At 47.0% G+C, this 21390-nt stretch overlaps 1 protein-coding gene across 3 annotated transcripts; it reads right to left on the bottom strand.

Moving 5' to 3' along the window:
* Nucleotides 1-3417: 3417 nt before the first annotated feature.
* Nucleotides 3418-20065, bottom strand: IL1RN (interleukin 1 receptor antagonist). 3 transcript variants are annotated; one of them, XM_066267687.1, is made up of 6 exons: nucleotides 19841-20065; nucleotides 8747-8841; nucleotides 8249-8300; nucleotides 6402-6490; nucleotides 5360-5472; nucleotides 3418-4292 (listed from the first exon to the last, which is right to left on the bottom strand). In XM_066267687.1, the coding sequence occupies exons 2-6, from the start codon at nucleotides 8838-8840 to the stop codon at nucleotides 4080-4082; spliced, it is 561 nt and encodes a 186-aa protein (XP_066123784.1). In that variant the 5' UTR covers nucleotide 8841; nucleotides 19841-20065; the 3' UTR covers nucleotides 3418-4079. The 3 variants fall into 3 exon arrangements, with proteins under 3 accessions (XP_066123784.1, XP_066123785.1, XP_066123786.1); XM_066267688.1 differs by lacking the exon at nucleotides 8747-8841 and having other exon boundaries at nucleotides 19841-20001; XM_066267689.1 differs by lacking the exons at nucleotides 8747-8841; nucleotides 19841-20065 and adding an exon at nucleotides 8440-8582.
* Nucleotides 20066-21390: the final 1325 nt, after the last annotated feature.

The raw sequence follows: 21390 nt of genomic DNA, 5'->3' as shown, positions 1-21390 counted from the left end.
TGGCTTTATCACCCAGCCACTCCTAATCCAGTCCTGTGAGTGGGGGCTAGGCACTGACATATTTTTTTTAACTCTGTAGGTGAGCCCAATGAACACACAGATCTTCTCTAATCACCTCCTTTGTAAGTGAGAGGTTGAGATCTGGAAGAGGCAGGCTGCCTGACCAAGGTCACCTAGTTTGTTAGTGGGGAAGCCCTGACTAGATTTGTAAGCCTTAAAGACTAGAGTGCTATGTATGTAGCTTCAAACTTTTGTTTAGGCTGTTCTGTGATTCTGTGGCCTTGTTGTGTAGTTAGGCCTAGAAGTGGCAGGAAGGCCACATTCCTCTGAGATGCTTATCTACCTTCCCTCTCTGCTTCTCTCCTCCACTTGAGACCCTATGCCCCACCCAGCCTGTCACCCTTGCACAATCCCTGCTAATTGTAGAGAATACTCACTGTATCATGCTGCCTAGGACTAGATTCCCGAGTCGTGTCCTCCCAGGCCTTGAGTTATGTCAACGAGCAAAAGGTGGCCTCTGTATACTGACCCTGGGTGGTTAATTTCTTCACAGTGGGCTCAGTAGCCTACCCAATCTCAAACTCAAAAGCATCCACATCCAACTGTTTTAAACATAGCTCAAACAAGCAGATTTTCAGCCGTTTAGAGCCTGCCTGCCTGTTTTGCATTCCCAACAAAACTATACCCAACATCTGCTAGCCATGGATAAGCCCAGGCCACAGGCTGTGCTTTGGCGCTCTCTCACCTCAAGATCCCCACTGTGCTGTTGAGTGCATCACCCAGATACAGGAGCCCCCTTTCCCAGTCCCCTCCCTCACTCAGCCCAGTTCCCTCCTCTCCTCTAAGCAGCTATTGCCACTGAGTGGCTTCTGGACAAATTCCTACTGTGAGGGCCTCCCCAAAGTGACCTGTCAAAACACCACTCAGGAAACCCTAAATGAGCTGCTGTTACCTCTGCTCGAATTCTGTTCCTTGAAAGCTCAAACCCTGGGAATCTCTTACATCTGGGCTTTCCCTTTTTCCAGTCTTCTTTCAAAACTCTGCTAGCCCAAGTTTCCTGTCTTCTCAAATTTTCTGACCCAGATACTACATTAATTCCTATTGCTATATCAGTGACAAATTCACTTATTCACCAAATATTTACTAAAACACCAAGGACATATTGAGCATTGATTTGGGTACCTGGGGTGCATCACAGAAGAAAACATGGAAATCCCTACATGTATGGAGCAGACGTCCTAAGATGACAACGGCTCACAGCTTTTCCTGTCCTAAAGAACACAGAGCACCTAGGCGAGAAGGGACTAAGACGTGGGTAGGTCTGGGTGTCATCAGCAAGCTGGTGGGAGGTGCTGCGCTTTAAAGCTGAGCTTCTCAAACTTGAACCCATGTAGAATCACCTGGAGGCTGGTTAGGATTAAATCTTAAGTCGGCGAGTCCAGTGTGAGGTCTGGGTGCTGCGTTTTAACTTACAAACACCGCTGCTGTTGGCCTGTGGACCACACTTTGAGTGACAAGGCTTTAAAGAAGACTGCTTTGAGCACTGACTCTTCCAGGATCAATACTAGTAAAATTAATGTCAGTACCTACCGCTGACAGTTATTGAAGATTAAATGAGGCAACTCAGTCCTTTGCATCACCTATCATCTGCATTTAGCAATGACTAAACTGAGGCTCCCAGACCTTATCTCATCCAGGAGCACACAGGCAAACAGGAAGTGCCTCCCCGAGCCTGCCCCGCCTCCGCGGAACTAACCTCATCCCTTGAAGCGTCTAAACGGCAGGATGGCTGCAGAGAATCGTTTTCTGCCTTGAACTTCCTCCTTTTATCAGGACTGAAAAGAAGTCGAGCTCCTGCCCCATTATCGCACCTAGCACTTCACCGGTAGCATCTCGTTTCATCCTGTGCGGTCCCTGTGGAGCCACCGTAGCCACTGCTACTTTACGCACAAGGAAAGGAAGCCGAGGTAGGCAACCTCCTTAACTTCACTGTCACCACAGGATTGGAGATCTAGACAAGATCGTGAAGGTTTTCTCCAATCGGTTGCCTTTTAACCTGCCGGGCAGTTTGTTCTTAGCAACGACATCTCAGATAAAGCTGGGCAGGAAGTCCTGTTGGTGAGCTGGGAGCAGAGCAGGTGAGGGGTAGTGACTGGCTGCTCGGCCTCCCTTTGTGGGGCTCCTTTCCTGGCAGCTGGGAGAGGGGCACAAGGAGCCCCCTTTGGAAACCAGATCTAAGTCAGCACTCCCCTGGAACAAGCTAGTGGCTCGTGGCCCAGCTGGGGCCTGACTGCAGGACTCTCGGGAGGAGGGAGGACAGCACTCCCTGCTCACCTAACTATTACCTGAGGAGCATCTGAGAATCAGTCACTCTAAGGGTCTAGTGTACCCACCTCGTGGGGCCAAATGCAGTGCCCCCCCTTCAGATCCCATCGTTTACCACATGCCCCCTTACTCACATCCTGAGGGTTTTTTTTTTTGTTGGACATTTCAAACTTGAAATACAGCACACATGCAGAAAACTACCTGGTCATGTCTGTGCCAGCAGTAGCATGTCACCTGGATCCTCACAGCTCTCAGAGTCACCACCATCGGCTTTCAAGGATACCACGATTTTATTGCATTGCCCCTTGCTTGCCTATACATCCTCCACACAACTGCTCAATTTTGCCTGTTTTGAATGCTATGTAAATGGAACTGTGCTCTCTACCTATGTGATGCCTGTACCCACAGGGTGGTAAGGGTTGCCTTGCGTGCTGCTGGCTGTGCTTTATCCAGGTCTTTGTTGTCAAGCTGGATTGTATGAGCTCACAGGATCTACTCTTCCGTGATGGCGGTTGGAGCTGTTTCTGGTTTGGAACTATTGTGGAAAATGCTGCCACACACCTTCCTGCAGGAAGACTTGCTCTTGTGTGTCCAGGGAGAGCAAGCCCCAAAGAAGGAAGGACTCAGAGGAGAGGCAGCCACGTCTGGCCTGGGATGAGGAAGACCTTGGCCTCTCTGATTCCCAGCACTCTCTGCCCCAAGCCTGAGGCCATGGACACAGCCAGCTAAGTTGATGTGTTTTCAAAGTTTTATTGTAAAATAGAGCTTAAGTCACAGGGATCAGGAAACTTTGCACTTGAAATCTATGACACGTAAGGACCTATAAGGACCTGAGACACATGTGTGTCCCTGACCCTGCTCCAGTCTGGACAGCATCCAGACGCACGAGCAACTCAGACCAATCCTCAGTGTTAAGAAGTGCTGAAATGGTCAAGGAGTGATTCACTGCTTGGGAGGCCGAGAGCACAGGGGGAGCTATGCTGGTGCCACCCTGCCAGCAGCCATGAGAGTGGACACGGTGCTTAGGGCCTGGACAGCAGGGTCCAGACTTACAGGAACATTTCAGAAAGAAAAATTTAGGGACCAACATGGTACATTAACTTCTCATTTTTACTGTTTAGGCAGGGCATTACAAAAATAAGAAAGAAAAATAAAAAGGAGACTTAGTTTCACCATAATTTTTCACAAACACAAGGATATTTTGGCTTCCCATCCCTCTTTCAGGAAAGACATAATCTCCAAATAATGCACTTTTTTAAAAGTTGAATAAAGTGGACTTTTTAAAAAAAATACCATGAATTCCTTATTTTTCATTTTGCCACAGAACCTAAAAATGTTGCCATCTCAAGGTTGGCAAAACAGCATTTGGGAGCCACTTAATGGGAGGTAAGTGAGTGGCTTCAGGGCCCCGGGCCATGAAGAGTGGGGCAGGAGGGGAGCTGGGGGAGGACGCAGAGGCATCCAGGCTGGCCCGTGCCCGGGTATCGTTCTGAAAGCACAGGTGACACTGAAGGAAGGGCTTTGAGCTAGGCTGTGAATCAAGTTGCACTTTAGAAAGACCACTGTAGGGGCAGCATGAAGGGTGTGTTAGCAGAACGGGCTGGAGGCAGTCCTGATACCAGGGCTTCTGTGGTTCCTTCTGAGGGTCCATCTGCCAGGGCTGCTCCTTGGAGCCCCATGACAGCTGGGTCCACAAGCAAGGGAGTCTGGAGTCAGGGACGAGCTGGCAGTGGGGTGGGGGTGTGGCAGCACCACTAGTCCTGCTGGAAGTAGAACTTGGTGACTCTGACATCCTCCTTGGGCATGTTGGTGAGGCTGACGGGCTGGTCCGCCTCCAGCGCTGTACAGAGGAACCACCCTGGGCAGGCGGCAGACTCAAAGCTGGAGGTCGGGCCATTGTCTGAGCGGATGAAGGTGAAGCGCTTGTTCTGCTCTTTGGTCTCATTCAGGTCAGTGATGTTGACCTCCTGGAAGCCAAAATATAAGCAGGTAAGAGCTCCTGTGCCACCTACCCCCTTGCCCCACCATAATGGGGCCCTAAGGCCACAGTAAGTGCCAGAGAAATGCTGACTTGGAGACCCTTGCAGGAGACCACACATCCCATTGTCACACCTTGGCTTGGAGAAATCTGGCCACTCTCGCCAGGGGTCAAAAAATTTAGTGAACATGTGGCACCATCAGCAGAAGCCTGAGCCTATGGAGGCTGAGCTCTGTCGAGATCTGCGCCTCTGAGGAGGAGGCAGTGCAGAAGGTGGGCAGAGGATTGCTGTCCATTCGGCATTATCCCTACGCCACACAGAGCAGGCAGTCCCTTTCAGAGTAAGTGCCCTGCCCACTAGTGGAGTGACGTGACAGTACCACCTTATGGCCACTGTGGGTTGAAGTTCACATTTGGGTTAAGATTTGTTCCAACAATCTCCTGAGACAGGAAACATGCCGTCTTGCCTGCAGGCAGCCTGTTAACACCACAGGGGACCAGAGAGTGCAAGGCCCTGAATGGGATGCCAGCCACGGGTCTGAGGAGAGGATTAGGAGAGAGGGGGCCTGGATGGGGCTTTACTGGGAGAGGCCAAGTCTAAATGGGTTGGGGGCCTTCAGACAAGAGAGTGGCACACAGAGATTGAGGTCCCCAAATGAGCCTCCTGCTGGTGCTGACCCTCGTGTAGTCCTCTCCCCCACTGAGGGACTCAGCCACATCAAGGGCTTTGGCCAGACATTGGCAGTATGATGTAAGCAGACATCTAACAAGCACTTGTGTTTTTGGAATAATCCCTCTTGGAAGCCAGCAGTCATGCTGTAAGAAGCTGACCCTGAACACCAACTGGGTGACCACAGGGCAAGAGCCTGGGGGAGGACAAACCTTCCTGCTGCCCAGCCGGCTCCCTGCTGATACACAGCAGGAGTGGCCCCAGCGCCCCTCCCCACCCCATGGCTCAGCGATCTAGACTACACACAGAATCACGAGAAAGAACGCATACTGTGGTTGTTTTAAGCCACTGGGCTTGGGGGGTGGTTATCTGGGGCAGGTCCTTACCTCCAGCTGGAGCTTGATCTCATCACCAGACTTAACACAGGACAGGCACAGCTTCCCACCGTGGATCCCCAGGAGCACAGTGTGGGGATCAATGGGTACCACGTCTAGCTTCTCTGGGGAAGAGAAGAGGAGGTAGAAATGGAGAAAAGCCAGGGCTCTCCCTGGGGCTTTTCTGTCCCCCTAACTCAATCCAAAGTCATAAGGACTGTGAGGTCCCATCTTTCTGCTCTGCATCCAAATAGAAGAGCAAACCAGGAACAACCACATAACTACTCCTCAGGGGCCAGGTCACCTAGGTCCTGCTCCACAAGATTTCTGTCTTCCCCAGGTCCCCGGGATACCTACCCTCCTGGTCAACAGGAGTGCTGCTCAGGGGCAGGGAAAAGTGCACAGGAGGTTTTAAGTGAAGCCCCAGGGCTTGGTGACTTTAAACCTGCTTCTCCCTTCAGTGGTCCCTGGGCCTGACTTAGCAGTAAAAGCCAAATATTTCTGTCTTGGTGTGTTTATTAGGAGCAATACAGGACCAGAAAGGCAGATTTTGCCTTCCTGCAGGGTGCAGATGGGAGAGACCATAGGAGGTGGGGCAGAGAGATGGAGATTATAAACTGACACTCTCACTGAAGAATGGACTAGGGGCAGCTGCCCGAGTTCATCTGGCTTATTTAGAACCTGACTCGGAATTTACTAAAAGTATGTCCACAAATAATGGACAAAGCCCAGCTTGTGTGTTATGTGTTCATTGTGGGAGAGAGCTAGAGTTTAAACACACAGGGTCACCAGGGCTGACTGGGAACAAGAGAAAGAGAAGGCTCCATCTTGCCTTCTGCCTTCCACCCCAGAGATATGGCCCTGGGACCACTGTGCCTACAGGTAGTGGCTCTCTACTGGGCTCTTCCCCTTCCTGCCCTCCTGAGGCTGACCTCAAATGAGCCTTCTAGGGACCAGGCCTCCTTAGAGGAATCAGAATGTCACACAGAGGCCACATGCTGCAAACCACAGGCAAAATGAGGCAGCGCCCACATAACACCTGGCATCCGCTCACCTTCTAATTTAGTATTTGGTCCTTGCAAATATCCAGCAACTAGTTGGTTATTCCTCATGTAGAAGGTCTTCTGGTTAATATCCCAGATTCTGAAACACGAAAGGACCCACTGTACTGAACAACGTTGTGCCCTTCTCCGTGATCCTGCCTGTGTCCCCTGGAATTCGCCGAGTCTGCACCCATCCTTCTGCCTGGGGAGTGATGTTTCACACTCCCACGGCATGAGGAGGCAGCTAAGGCCGACCCTGCTCAGGAGACAGGCCCACTCCTCGCCCTGCTCCTCATCCTCGGGTTCCCAGGTGAACACCTGGACTTCAGCCATGGAGCAGCACCTGTCAGAGGGCTTGCTGGGCTGCAGCATGTTCTGTCTGCTGTCCACATGGTAGCCACAGGACTATTGAGCTGTTGTGGTGTGGGCCCTGGTTGGTAGTCTAAGTGGATAGAACGACGGCCCAGCGTGTGGAAGTCCTGGTTTTGATCCCCGGTCAGGGCACACATAAGAAGCGACCATCTGCTTCTCTTCCCCTCCCTGCCACCTTTCTCTCTCTCCTCCTCTCTCACAAGCAGTAGCTCAGTTGGTCTGAGCATCAGCCCCAGGCACTGAGGATAGCTTGTTTGATTTGAGCATCAGCCCCAGAAGGCGGTTGCCGGGTGGATCTTGGTCCGGCACACGCGGGAGTCTGTCTGTCTCACTATCTCCCATCCTTTCACTTAAAAAAAAAAAAAAAAAAAGGAAAAGAAAAAATGACGTGGTGTGATTGAAGATCTGAATTTTTAAATTTTATTTTATTTTTACTGATTTAATTTTATTAAGTATTTATTTAAATGTAAACTTAAAGAATCATCTGAGACTAGTGACCACCACAGAACACTGTTAGAAGTTTCAAGAGTAGCTAGTAGTAACCATGGGCGTCTGTCCCAGAGCCTGTCCTCCACCCATCAGGGGTCCACTCTCGGTCTGTCAAGGGCAGTTATCCCTGGAAGTGGCTGACCTCCTGTCTAGCTCACCCATTAGCTTGTTTCTGGCCCTCAGTCTTTCTTGGCGCAGGGTGCCTTCACTCCCTACTGCCCACCAGCCCAGCTGTGGGCCCGTGCCTCATTTCCCGTCCTGTGAAATGTGGCTGGCAGCACCACCATCAGGTGGCTCTAAGGAGCCCACCAGCTTGATGAGGTGGTCAGGCAAATTGTAAAGTTCTTTACACGTGTAAGCATTTGACTTTTTGCAGCTATTCTTAGAGACTCAGCACTGGAGGCTGAAGTCACCCAGACATGCCCAATCTGGGGTAACAGGCAGAGGGTACAAGTAGGCACATCATAGTCTGTCATTTTCACAATGATGGTGACATTTCACAAAACTCCTGACCCATTTTTTTTTAAAAATCACACTAGCCCTTTATAGTCCCCTGAGCACTGTCACACAGTTATCTTCATAAGCACTCTGTTAGGCAGGCAGGGGTCATTGTAAACCCCGTGTCACAGATAGGTAAACTGAGGCTTCATGAGCAGGATTTCCCTACTGTGTCAGCAACAGACAGACATTGCTAACCATCATCTAGAACTTGGGGGGCCCTGCCCCTGGCACCCTCTCTACTTCTTTGCCCAGCACACTCAGCCCAAACTCCGCTGGGCTCCTGGGCACATGTCCATCACTCGCTGAATTGCCCGGGTCTCTGGGAAAGTCAGCCAGGCCTCCAAAGCCAGCCAAGCTTGCACATCTGGGATTTTTTAAAATACGAGCTCTGAGGGGCCCACACGTGGCAGCCCCTTTTTATAATAATGAACACCCCTTTCCAGCCCAGACATAGACAGCTGTGACATGTCTACCCTACCTCCTCGGTCAACCTTACCTGAAAGCTTGCATCTTGCAGGGTCTCTTCCCTGAGGGGCAGCAGGCTATCTCTGAAGGAAACAGGAAGAGGAGGAGAGAGATCAGGTGACTGGGGGGGCACCTGTGGATTTCCATCTTTTGGCACCACAGGCAACAGGGGCTGCCATTTCAGGCCCAGGGGAGCTGCTTATAAAGAAGATAGTCACTCACCCAAACCAGCTGTTGCCGCCCTGTCCCCCTCTGAGAAACGGAAATGCCCTCATATTTCCAAAAAGAGAAACCCTTGCTGTTGTCACTGTCAGTCCTGCTGGATGTCGCAATGCAGTGTTGTAACCATTCCTCCCTTTTTCCCCTGTGTAATTTCCCCAAAGTAGAGATTCCATTTCTCTCCACCAAGTTCCTGGGCAGAAAGACACAACGAAAACCAAACACCCTCATCTGCCTGACAGGTGTCCAGGGACTGTTTGTTAACATAAAAGCAAAGCTGAACAGAAACATCCCCTTTCCCAATACTGACTGGCAGGGCCCCAGCGCAAGGACGGTCTCATGTCATATGTGTTCTTTGAAAGAGGAACAGCCTTCTTGGACTCTGGACCAGGGACTGTGAACATTCTGTAAAAAGGACCAAATAGTAAATGCTTTAGGATTTGTGGGTCACACAGTCTCATGATTACTCAACTCAGTGTCAAAGCTTAGAAGCAGTAAAAAAAATCTGTAAATAAACAAGATGGCTGAGGTCCATTTGACTTTATTTACAGAAGCAAGTGGCAGGTGGCAGCAGCTTAGCCTGAAGTTTTCTAGCTTCTTTCAGCTTCCTGGGAAGGGCTTCGATACCAGCTCTGTTCCTGTCATCCACATCTCTGAAGATATGGTCTTGGGACACTGGGGTGAACTCAGCACGCGGACAGAAATAGATCCAAATCACCAATGCCACTCCCCCATAGCCACCTGTCTGGCCTTCTACCAGTCACTTCACTGATTTGGTCCTCTGCCTCCTCATGCTCAGAATGAGGTCATTCATGTCTTCCTCACAGTGTGAGGAGGGAGGAAGGAAAGAAGGTAGGGAAGAGAGGAGAGGAGAGGAGAGGAGAGGAGAGGAGAGGAGAGGAGAGGAGAGGAGAGGAGAGGAGAGGAGAGGAGAGGAGAGGAGAGGAAAGGAGGTTGGAAGAGGGAAAGTTCTGGCCCAGAGTGGACACTAATAAATGTTAACTTTCTTCCTTACTACATTCTAGGAAAAGGAAAGCACACTTGTATTTATGGAAAAAAACAAGAAAGGTTTCTACATGACCTATATGATGGGAGTACACGTCCATGCAGAAACGGATGGTAGCATTTCAGGGCTGGGTGGAAACTCAGCCACTCTCCTTTCTCCCCTGTCACTGTTTGGAGAAGATCCAGAAAGACCCAGGAAGGAAAGGGACCTGCCCAAGTCACACAGCTTGTTAATGGCACAGCCAAGGGCCATCGTCTTATAGCCAACGATATGATGAGTCTGACTTGATTTTCAACCAACAAATCAGAGTCTATGTCCAAATGAGTGTAAACCCTTCAAATAAGGTCACACTGTATATTTGACAATTGCTAAGAGAGTAGATCTTATAACTTCTCATCACAAGAAAAAAAAAAATAACCATGTATGGTAATGGGAAAATCATTATGTAAGACACCTGAGACATGAAAATAATAATATATAATATAATGCAATATGATACACCCCAATAAAAAATGAAGAGGAAGGTTACAAAAAATTTACCCAAATTGTTAAAGAGCTCCTTATGAGAGCAAATAGAATATTTTTGCAAAAATTATATCACTTCCTTGAGTGTTTGCTTGGGGGGACAAGTGGCTTGTATGTGTCCCTGCTCTATTATCACAGCCCTGTGATTTGATGGGAGTTGTCTACTCTATGAAACACATTCAAGAAATAATACCTACCTTTGAGGGCCAGGGGGCATTTTATTTGTCTCTGTTGGTGTTTTTCTGGGGGTGCTGCCTGAAGAACATGAAGTGTATGAGCCCACACTCAAGGTCCTGCCCATGGTTTGACTCCTGACAATGTTCCTCAGTCCCCAACCCAAAATGAGACAGATTTCTCCTGTAGAGCAGAAGCCATGGGTCCCCACCTTTCCGAGGTGTGCACTCCTTGCCTCCTGTGCCTAAGAAGTGTTCCGCAAGCCTATCTGGGTCTGTGGTGGGCATCTCTGGGGCTTCACTTGAAGTCAGGCAGTCTGGGCTGTGTTCGTCCATGTCATCTACAAACTGGGCCACCCAGGACATGTGCCCAAGCTCTCTTGGTCCAAATTTCATTATTCATTTGCAGGGGCAAATAACAAAAGCATTGCAGTGGAATGCTATAAAGACTGAGATACTGCACGTGTTGTACTTAGCCCTCATCCTGGCACACAGGGCATACTCAAACAATAGACTGTTACTGAGTGTGCTTTCATTCCAGGTAACATGGGTGAGGTCAGTCCCAATGCCAATACCCTGGCCCAGTCAAACCCTGCCCTGTACTCCGGCCCTCACTCCTTGGGGTGGGGGAACAGGAAGTAGGGGGAGGAGAACCTCCTGCCCTCTCCTCATGCTTCTGGGCAAATTTCTTCTCTTGGTTCCGTTTTAAAACAGTTAGTGTTCCTATAATTTCTGCCCACAATAAATCTCTGACTAAACTTACTCTCAGTTCTGGTGCTGAGCCCCTCACTCTGCTTCCTGAATTAAGTTTAATGCCCACATCATATAGTGGCCCTCTCAGACCCCTTGCTTTTCCCTCCCAGCTCCAGGAATCACAATTGTGTTTAATGCTTTCCACGGGCTGAGCCCTGCCTGACTAGACACTTAGGACAACAGAAAGTCCCATTACAGGGAGATGGGAAAACCAGGCTGTCCGTGTCCTAAGAGTGATGCTAGGCAGGTCTATAGGGACTGTAGGGTGAGCCCTAATTGTTGATGCTTAAACAGTGTTCAGCATAGCGACATGCACACAAATGCCATCTCTTTCTCAACTTCAGGCAGTATTGTCTTTCAGTTCTAGACTTTACATTTGGTTCCTTTTTTGTATAGTTTCTAGTTCTTTACCATAAGTTTCAATTTTGTCTTTTAAATCCTTAAACATTGTATTTGTGGTTCATGCAAAGGCTTCCCCGATAACTCCCGCATTTGAACCCCCTCTGGGTCTCCTATTTCCTGTTTTTCTTCTGTGCACAGATTGCGTCGTCCGTCCCTGAGTTCTCTGCTGACTGCTGGCACTGCACAGCAAACACTGCTGGGATCACTTGAGGCTCTGGACGCAGCTGTCTTTATCCAGAGACGATTCACCTTGTCTTCCACTGGGCGGTGCGGCCAGGATGCTGCAGTCCTGTCTGGATGAAAGGCACCTGGGCTGCAGCACCCTGGTCCGTTTCATCCAGACAGGGTTGCAGATGACTCAATAACTGTGTGGGCTGCTCTACTTCTGTTCACTCCTGAACCTCCAGAGTCTCACACAAATGTGGGTTGTTTATCAGGGCCCTTCCTCAGTGGGAGATAAAGGTAAATGTTATCTTCCTCATCCTCAAGCCCCATGAGTCTGTCCAACTGCAAATGCTCCCAGGGTAAAGACCCCAGTGCTGAGCTATAACTCCCTGGGCCTTTGCAGTTTCTCAAAGCTTTGGCCAGAAGACTTGCAGTTAATAGTACTAGAATCCCCTCACAACCACATCAAAATTACAACTAAACTACAGAGCAACCATCATTAAGAACTGACTGAAGTGAAGCTGAACAGAAATCTTAAAACTAAGGATATAAAGAAGAAGCCAATCAAGACTGGTAGGAAGGACAGAGATGCAGAATGCACTGGTCCCATACCCACATATAGCAATTTACAATCAAAATCAGGAGGGATTTCTCAGCTGTGTAAGTCCCCCCTGAGGAATGAGCAGTCCCAGTCCCACACCAGGTCTCCCATCCCAGGGTTCCAGAGACAGGAGGAGAAGTTCTCATAAGTCTGGCTGTAGAAACAAGCAGGGATTGTGGCTGAGTGAGATGGAGAGCTACTGGAATCCCAGGTAGCTCCTCTTAAAGGGCCCATGCATGGACTTACTCACACTCCGTCTGAGCTCCAGTACTGGGACAGTAGCTTGAAAGGAACCAGAGGCATAGAGGGAGGAACTGAATTATCTGGCATCAAATGAGAGCTGGGGTGGGGGGCAGGTTTCTTCCAGACAGAAGTGCTAGCACAGGCCATTGTTTCTTTTCTGAGACCCCCTCTCAACAAAGCCCCAAGAGTCCCACACCAAAGCACAAGACAGTTAAAATGCAAAAGAATTTTAAAAGAAACAAGAAAAAAGCTGTTAGTTTATCTACAAGGGAGCTCCCATAAGATTGTCAACTGATTTCTCAACAGAAACTTTGCAGGCCAGAAGGAAGTGGCAAGAAATAGTCATGAAAAGCAAGGACCTACAACCAAGATTACTCTACCCAGAAAAGCTATCATTCAAAATCGAAAGATGTATAAAGAGCTTCCCAGACAAGAAAAAACTCAAGGAGTTAGTTCAGCATCACTAAACAGTATTAAATAAAATGTTAAAGAATATTTTTAAAAAGAAGACAAAAAAGATGAAAAATATGAATGATAAAATGGCAATAAATGTATATCTATCAACAATTGATTATTTAAAAATGGAATAAATGAATAAGTAGAACAGAACCAGACTCATATAGAGAACATTTAGATCAGCGGTTCTCAACCTGTGGGTCGTGACCCCGGCGAAGGTTGAATGACCAAAACACAGGGGTTTGGTTGTTCGACCGTTCGACCTCCGCCGGGGTCACGACCCTCAGGTTGAGAACCGCTGATTTAGATGATTGCCAGATGGGAGGGCGATTGGGGAATGAGTGAAAAAGGTTATAAGATTAAGAAGTACACATTGAGAACAGTCATGGAGATGTAAAGTACAGCATAGGTCAAATAGTCAACAACATTCTAGCCTGACCAGGCAGTGGCGCAGTGGATAGAGCATCGGACTGGGACAGGGAGGATTCAGGCTCGAAACTCTGAGGTCGCTGGCTTGAGCAAGGGCTCATTCGGCTTGTGCGAGGGCTCACCAACTTGAGCGTGGGGTCACTGGCTTGAGCATGGGATCACTAGCTCTGCTGCAGCGCCTCCCCCCCAGTCAAGGCACATATGAGAAAGCAATCAATGAACAACTAAGGAAACTAAGGAGCCACAACAAAGAACTGATGCTTCTCACCTCTCTCCCTTCTGTTTTGGTCACCAAAAAAAAAAAAAAAAAGCCAAACCAGTAATATTTTAATAACTGTATAGTGTCAGATGGGTGTGAAAATTATTGAGATGATCACTTTGTAAGTTATGTAATGTCTAATCCCTGGGTGTACATCCAACACTAATATAATATTGTATGTTGACTCTAATTGAAAAATAAAAAATTATTTTTAAAAAAGCCTTGGCCATTCTTTGATAACCTCAGATATTTTTGAAATATGCTTTTTCTAGCTTTAGTAGTTATCCCAGCAGGAAGCTTTTCCTAAATAACTCAGGTTACAGGTGGGACCTAACACTGTCTCTTTTTTAAATCTTGTTATTCACAATGCTGAAGTGTAAGCAGCATTTGAGGCAGGTGAGTGTTTAAGGTTGGGCGAAAACCAGAAACGAAAGGGATTTTATCACCACACCAAGGAGCAAGAAACTTATGTTAGAAAAAAAAAAAAAAGGTGTACCAGAGGGTAACATTGTCAGGTTTATTTTAAGGTCATCGTGGGCACAGTGGACAGGTGGATGAGACTTGGGCTGTGGTTTGTGGGGACTAAGCCTGAAGGCAGGATGGTGGTATGCTGGCAAATGTTGGACAGCTAGACCTCAAAAACAAGAAGTCCTGCTTTGTCACAATTGCTGATTTCCCTGCTCTAAGTGCTTTCACAGTGGATGGTTTGAGGCCACCAATATGACAGCACTGAGTGCAGAGTAGCAAAGGGACACACACAGTCAGACCTTGCGACTCCAGCCCCCCACGGAGACAGGGAGATTTGGCTGTTCTGCAATCTTTCTAAAGAGAAAACATCCCATTTCCCAACTCCAATCGTCCTCCTCCTCAGCCTAATGACTCCCTTGAAGGTCCTGTACCCTTGCAGAAAACAATTCCTGTTGATAAATCCAGTTTCTCAAGAAAACTTAATGAATCTCAGTGCAAATATTTGTAACTGTGCATCTGTGTCCCCCAATCACTATTAGTACAAGTTTAAGCAGCTGACTTTGGGTGGATAGGTGTGCACGTTAAAGTACACTGGCTAGGTGTATCTCATACTTAGATTCTTCAGCCAACACTCGAGTGCCTCTGAATTATAGCACATGGCACCTAATACAGGAATATTATTGTCCAAACTGTCAATTTTTACTAAGATAATGGTGCAAAGATGCTAGTTACTCTTTCCAAGACATGGGTAAGTACATCAGTCCACAGAGGAGGAAGAGGGACAATACAATACAATCTGTCATCCTGTCTGGCAGGCTCTACCTACCCAGCCCAGCTGTGTAGCCAAGTCAGTGGTGGGATTGAGCCTACTCACACCATTTGGCAGAACTGATACCTACGTAAGTTTTTGATGAAGTTTGGCAAACCGCTTGTTAAAATGGCACTTGTAATCAGGGTTCTCTTTAAGGTGGGCACCTGGGCAGCCACTCATTGTAGAAATCACAAATTTACATTCCTTATTCTTATTTAATGTTCATCTGTGCAACAGCATATTCTAAGTGTCCATAGTAATGTTCGTTCCATTCATAAAGGAATGGGATCCTACTCCTACAGTGAAAAGATGGTTAAGGATAAATCATACAGCCAATGATGCTCGGATAAAAGAAAGAAAATTGCAAGTGAGGATGCCAACAAGAAGAAATATGGAAATATCTTAAATAACAGTTTTATTGTTTTTTGTCAGGTATTATTTAATATTTTTCATTAATATTTAAAACTTCTTAAAACATAATCTAGTTTTTTATATCTCTTCTATCTTTCTTATTTATGTATTAAGTGCATGAAATGATAAACTACCTTTCAGTATATCTTTTTTTATACTTAAAACTGTCATTAGGGCAGAGAACTGGTTGTTAAATTATTTGAATCCCACCACTGAGCCAAGTTCATTTTAACCAAATCAGCAGCTTCTTGGAAGCTCCCTACAGTAGCAGGTCAGCTTTGGAGACATTCTCCTAGGCATCTCTGCCTACCAAGCTGCAGCATTAGGGTGACAATATCTGCCATCCAGCGATGAAGAGCAGTCAGAGAGCATGTATAAAGCCGACTGTTACAATCGCTGCTTTAAAAGAAGCCTGCTTTCCTTCCAAGACTAACTGGTCACCTGACAGTGAGTCTTTACTCTGCTTCCTTCAAAATGGTTTTGGTCCAGCAGTTTCTGGGTTTGATATGGATCTGCACTGTAAGCCATTTTCTTTTTATCTAATTATCTTGTGTTTCCAGAGGTACATGACTGCTCTTGCCGACTTGGCTCTGAAGATAAGCTTCACAAGGCAGCCTCTCCACGGGCAGAAGGAGAGGGACAGGAACTTGGGGAGGGGACAGCTGTGTCTCTTACCTGCTGTGCTCAGGCTCTGTGTTCTTCTCTCTCATACAGATCTCACGTGGTCCTCATAACATAATAACAAGTTAGGCAAGGTGGACACACTTACTCCCACTTTTGTGAGGGGTAAAGGGTAAATACATATAGTCACTCTCTAGACTAAGAAATCAAGGCTCAGAGAGATGAAGTCACTTGCCTAATACTGGCGGAGGCAGGATTTGAACCCCACCTGTATCCTTTCCCCCTCTACATCCTGCGAGAGTGGCAACTGCTTTTCTTCTCTGCTTTCTGTCCTACTTCGCAGAAGCAAGGCTTACATTTGTTTGTGTGGTGTTCCTTTAGGCTGCAACCTCATGTCTTACAAAGCAATAATTTACTCCATAATTGCTTTGAAATTTTAGTGGCCTTTTTTGTTTTGTTTTTGTTTTCGTGTAAGTTCTTTTGAGGTAAGGAAAGAATAAAAAAGATGATTCTATACCTTGGCTGATTGGCTCAATGGTATAGTGTCGGCCCAGCGTGTTAATGTCCTGGGTTCGATTTCCTATCAGGGCACATAGAAGAAGCACCATCTGCTTCTCAACCCCTCCCCTTCTCCTTTCTCTCTTCTCCTCCTGTAGCCATGGCTCGGTTGAAGCAACTTGGCCTCACCTCAGGCACTAAGATAGCTCAGTTGCCGAGCAACACAGCAATGACCCCAGACAGGCAGAGCATTGTCCCATAGGGGTCTTGCCAGGTGGATCCTGGTCAAGGCACAGATGGGAGTCTGTCTCTCTGCCTCCTCATTTCTCACTTAAGAAGACAAAAATTGAAAAAAGAAAGAAAAGGATGATTCTAAAACAAAGAGAAAGCTCTTTACCTGATTGCAGACTAGGGTGGCCAGTTGCTCTGGTCTTTTCAGGACTTTCCCAGTTTTAGTACTGAAAATCCCACACTTTGGGAACACCCCAGTCCCTGAAAAACTTATATGGTCACCATATTATATAAACCCTTAAAAAATGTTGACCATCTGGTAGCTGGTGCCCCAAGAACAAGTATTGGACCTGGCCTGGTCAGCATGTTTTTATTTTATTTTTTTTTTTTTTTATAATTTTTTTTTTTAATTTTTTCTTTATTTTATTTATTCATTTTTAGAGAGGAGAGAGACAGAGGGAGGAGCTGGAAGCATCAACTCCCATATGTGCCTTGACCAGGCAAGCCCAGGGTTTTGAACCGGCGACCTCAACATTTCCAGGTCAGCGCTTTATCCACTGCGCCACCACAGGTCAGGCCAGCATGTTTTTAATAGCAGAGATGTGGTCCATTTTATTAGACAAGTAGGCAGATAGATAGAGGTCACAAGACTTACCCCGAAATCTAAGTCTTCCCCTCAATAAAGGAAACCATAGTAGATACAATAGTGATAAATTAATTTTTAATTTAGCCATTTATATTTACCATAATTGCCTCCAACTGTATAATCACTTTATGGTCAACATCCAAAGCTTAAAGTTGTTCTCAAACTTGGATCCTAAAAAGGATTTATCCTGATGTCAGTGGTGTAGGGAGAACACAGAGATTCAGTGAGGCTGGTGACCTGCCCAAGGAATACACTGGGTGGCCCATCTTCATCCTGCTCCTCAGTCCTCGCTCTCTGGCTCTTCAGTCACACTGTGAGTTTCTGTGTCCTGTCCTCTCAGAGTCCTGCTCTCTGCTTGGCAGCAGTGGCATCTGTCCTTCGATGGAGAAGATGATCCCTCCTCCCAGGAAACATGGTGTCCTCCCTGGGTTTACACGCACTGTCTCCTGAATCTGATCCAATTCAAGTGTCTATACATTTATTTAGCCCCTATGTGCCAGTTTAAAATACCTTGGAAGGAACCATTTTTAAGTGTGGTGATTTTTTTCACCTTACCTCACTGATTCTGGGAGTGGATCCGGCATCCTCCTTGACACATTTGAAAAATGAACAGGACCACAGGTAGACATATGAATATATTGCACTAGAGACTGCTGCACCCACTTGGGGATGGCAGAAGGCTTGCTGCTTTTGGAATAGCTGCCCACAGTTTGCAGAGCGCTTATTCCTCCATAATCTCATTCAGTCCCTGTGCCCCTGTGGTACAGTCCAGTGGGAGACAGGCTTTGTGACGGCAAGCCTGACTCCTTCCCTTAGAGCGACTATCTGGCCTTGGGCAAATTACTTAAGCTCTCTATGCCCTAGTCTCCTCTTCTGAAAGTGGGAACAATAATAGTCCTTCCTCACACGGTTGTTGTGAGGATTAAATAAGAAAACTTGCTTGCGAAGAGTTTAGCAGAGCAGCCGGCTTGCTATGAGCAGGGTGGACGTGTTTACTCTTACAGGCATACCTCAGAGGTTTCATTCCAGATTGCAGCAATAAAGTGAGCACCGCAATAACATTGAGTCACCCTCAATTTTTAGGCTTTCATTGCATGTAACAGTTATGTTTCTACTGTAGTCCATGTAGGGTGCAATAGCATTATGTCTAAAAACAATAAACTTTAATTTAAAATACTTCACTGCTGAAAATGCTAACCATCATCTGAGTCTTAAGGGAGTCAATCTTTTTTGCTAATGGAGAGTCTTTTTTCAGTGTTGATGGCTGCTGACTGACCAGTGTGGTGGTTCCTGAAGGCTGGGCAGCTGTCCAGTTTCTTAAAATAGGACAGCAACGAGGTCTGCTACACCAACCAGCTCTTCCTTTCACAAATGATTTCCCTGTAGCATGTGATGCTGTTTGATAGCACTTCACCCACAGCAGAACATTTTTCAGAGTTGGAGTCAGTCCTCTCACACCCTGCTGCTGATTTGTCAGCTAAGTTAATGTAATATTCTAAATCTTTTTTATTAGTTTTAATGGGGTGACATTAATAAATTAGGGTACATATGTTCAAAAAAAACATCTCCAGGTTATCTTGTCATTCAATTATGTTTCTTACCCGTCACTCAAAGTCAAATGAATATTCTAAATCTTTTCTTGAACAATCATCACAGCATCTTCACCAGAAAGAGATATATAACTCTTCCTTTCACTTGAACATTTGGAGGCAATTGTAGGGTTATTAATTAACCTGATTACAATATTGTTTTTTCTCAGGGAATAGAAAGGCCTGAGCAGAGGGAAAGAGGCAAGGGAACAAGCTGGTCAGTGGGGCAGTGATAACACTCACAATATTTATTGACCTTGATGTTTTATATGAGTACGGTTTGTGGTGCCAAAAACAATTACAATAGTAACATCAAACATCACTGGTCACAGGCCACCATAACAAATATAGTAAAAAGTTTGAAATACCACAATACCAAAATGTGACACAGAGACATGAAGTGAGCAAATCTGTTGGGAAAATGACAGTAGGAGATTTGCTCGACACACACAGGGTTGCCACAAACCTTCAATTTGTAAAAAATGCAGAATCTACAAAGTGCAATGAAGTAAAGCATCATAAAGCAAGGTGTGTCTGCACTGTGCCCATGAAAACTGAGGGTTTGCTAACTGCTCTTGACATGGAGGAAAGACCTAGGAGGAAATATAGTTTATCTATTAGAGTCCAACTTAGCATTGTAAACTAGGTCTTCAGACTGCCAATCTTAAGATCATTTCTGTGCCCCACACAGATCTTACCCAGAGGTTGCAAACCAGTAGCTCATAGACTATTTGATCACTTTATTATTTTATTTAATCAAAAATAATACACATACCAAAATCAGAATATCTTACTCTTGAAGAAAAAAGTCTGGCCACCTGAGCACGCATCTTATGAGACAAGCATCTGCTGGAACTAACTAATGACAGCCACCACCCTCCCCATTACCCATCAGATCTGTGGCCAGTACCACGTTCTATCCACGTTTGTCAGTGAATTTACACTGTCCCTTCTGTCTTTTTACAGAAATATCTCTCCAAGTCCCATGTCCGTGGGAGCTCCACGTTTCCCTGGAGACTTGCTCTTCAGAGTCTGAAAACATTTGGTAAACACCAATGGTGGACATTTCCTCCCCATTCTTCAGATTAAAAAAAAAAAAAGAGTGGAAGGAACTTACCTGAAGCCATGGGGAGGACCTGATAGAATACAAAGTCTCCGAGGTCTTCCAGCCCCTGGCTCCAGACCGAGCTGCTGCAGAGGAAGGAGGACACTGGGCAGGCAGTACCTGTGCCGCCAGCGCCTCGTAGGGAGCTGTGCTTCCTCCTGACTACCTGTGGAGAGGAGGCTGGAGAGCAGTGCCACCTTCCCACACACCACGTAGGGCTGGCCGGGCCCTGCTGCCAGAAGGGTGACTCAGGCCGACAGAAGCCAAACTGGTTTTTAATCTGCATAAAATTGGAGATCACATGTGAGGAAATGAGTTTGACCAGTGAGGCTGAACCTTTGTGCCCACCCTACCCACACTGCTACCACCAGTTCACACATGGCTTTATATATCCAGACAATACGGATGGGCTGAATCCTGTGTGCCAGGCACTCCCCAGGCATTGGGAAAAGAACAGACAAGGTCTCTGATACTATTGGAGGAAGGCAGACAGGAAACAGGTAAGCAAATAAACTAACTGTATATGATGGTAAGTGCTACAAGGGAAATCAAAGCACGTTGGCTCTGAGGGATGCAGAGGTGGGTACATGTTGTAGGTACATGTAAGGAAAGGCCACCAGAAAGGTGCGGGCTGAGACCTGAGTGAGGGCAAGAAAGGGAGGATCGCTATTCCCCCTCAACAGACCTTAACTCGCCTCTGGTAACTGGGAGCAGGATGGTCATGGGACACAAAGATAGTCACGCAAGTCTGCTCGTTAGAGACCACTGCCATCTCCTATCTGTGCCTCTGCTCTGTTCTGAATTACATCTGTGTGGTCCTGAGGACATCTGTGAAATGAGGATCAGACAACTGATCACCTCATGGAGCAGTTGTAGGACTGAGACAGCAAACATGAAGTGTTTGGAACACAGAAAACATTAAGTCTGAACCTCCAGGCACCTGACCCGCCTCACAGAATGGCCCTCCTGTTGTGATAACAAATAGGCACCTTATGGTGACAAGACAGGCCTCACTGGCAGGTGTCCCAATGCTCAACTTTCCAGGTTTACAAAATATAGTTCCTGATTTGCACAGGCATTTCTCTACAGAAGCTGCTTCAGAAGTTCCCAGCCCTGGCTCAGAGGCCTTTGTTCTTGCTGGTAAGCCCAAGCCGAAGAGCAGGAAATGAAGGCCATGGGAAGTCCCTGTGGTCAGAGCACCCAGGACAGTGCCCTACCCAGCTCCCTGAACCTCCCAAGCCAGACTTCAGGGCCTGTGTCCCTGGGTGTGAGTCCAGGCCCCAGAGACAAGGTTAGGAGAACATGAAGGGCGCCAACAAACTCCTTTGGACATGTTTACAAAGAAGGAACCCTTCTACAAGTGAGAGCAGCCTGTTCTTCCCCAACAGAAGAGACAGACTTGAAGGCAGCCATCCAGGCGGCCACGAGGCCTGCCTGCCTCTTCCCCTCCTTCCCCACACCTTGAGGCATTGGCAGAAGCAAGGCCCTATGTCAGTGCACAAAGTGCTTTCCAGTTCACCTGTCATTCCTCCTCCAGCCTGCCCCTGAGCTACAGAGCGTCA

Source organism: Saccopteryx bilineata, chromosome 3, assembly GCF_036850765.1.
Source record: "Saccopteryx bilineata isolate mSacBil1 chromosome 3, mSacBil1_pri_phased_curated, whole genome shotgun sequence".
In the NCBI taxonomy this organism is placed as follows: domain Eukaryota; kingdom Metazoa; phylum Chordata; class Mammalia; order Chiroptera; family Emballonuridae; genus Saccopteryx; species Saccopteryx bilineata.
Note: the sequence above shows the minus strand (reverse complement) of the source record. Positions and strands in the feature narration are given on the sequence as shown.

Bases quoted from the DNA above. Each gene is read 5' to 3' on its own strand.
- IL1RN (XM_066267687.1), bottom strand. From the start codon at position 8,840: ATGTTCACAGTCCCTGGTCCAGAGTCCAAGAAGGCTGTTCCTCTTTCA. The intron at 6,491-8,248 runs GTAAGGTTGACC...TTCGTGTTTCAG, and splicing joins TGCAAGATGCAAGCTTTCAG to AATCTGGGATATTAACCAGA. The intron at 5,473-6,401 runs GTGAGCGGATGC...TCTCTTCCCCAG, and splicing joins ACCAAATACTAAATTAGAAG to AGAAGCTAGACGTGGTACCC.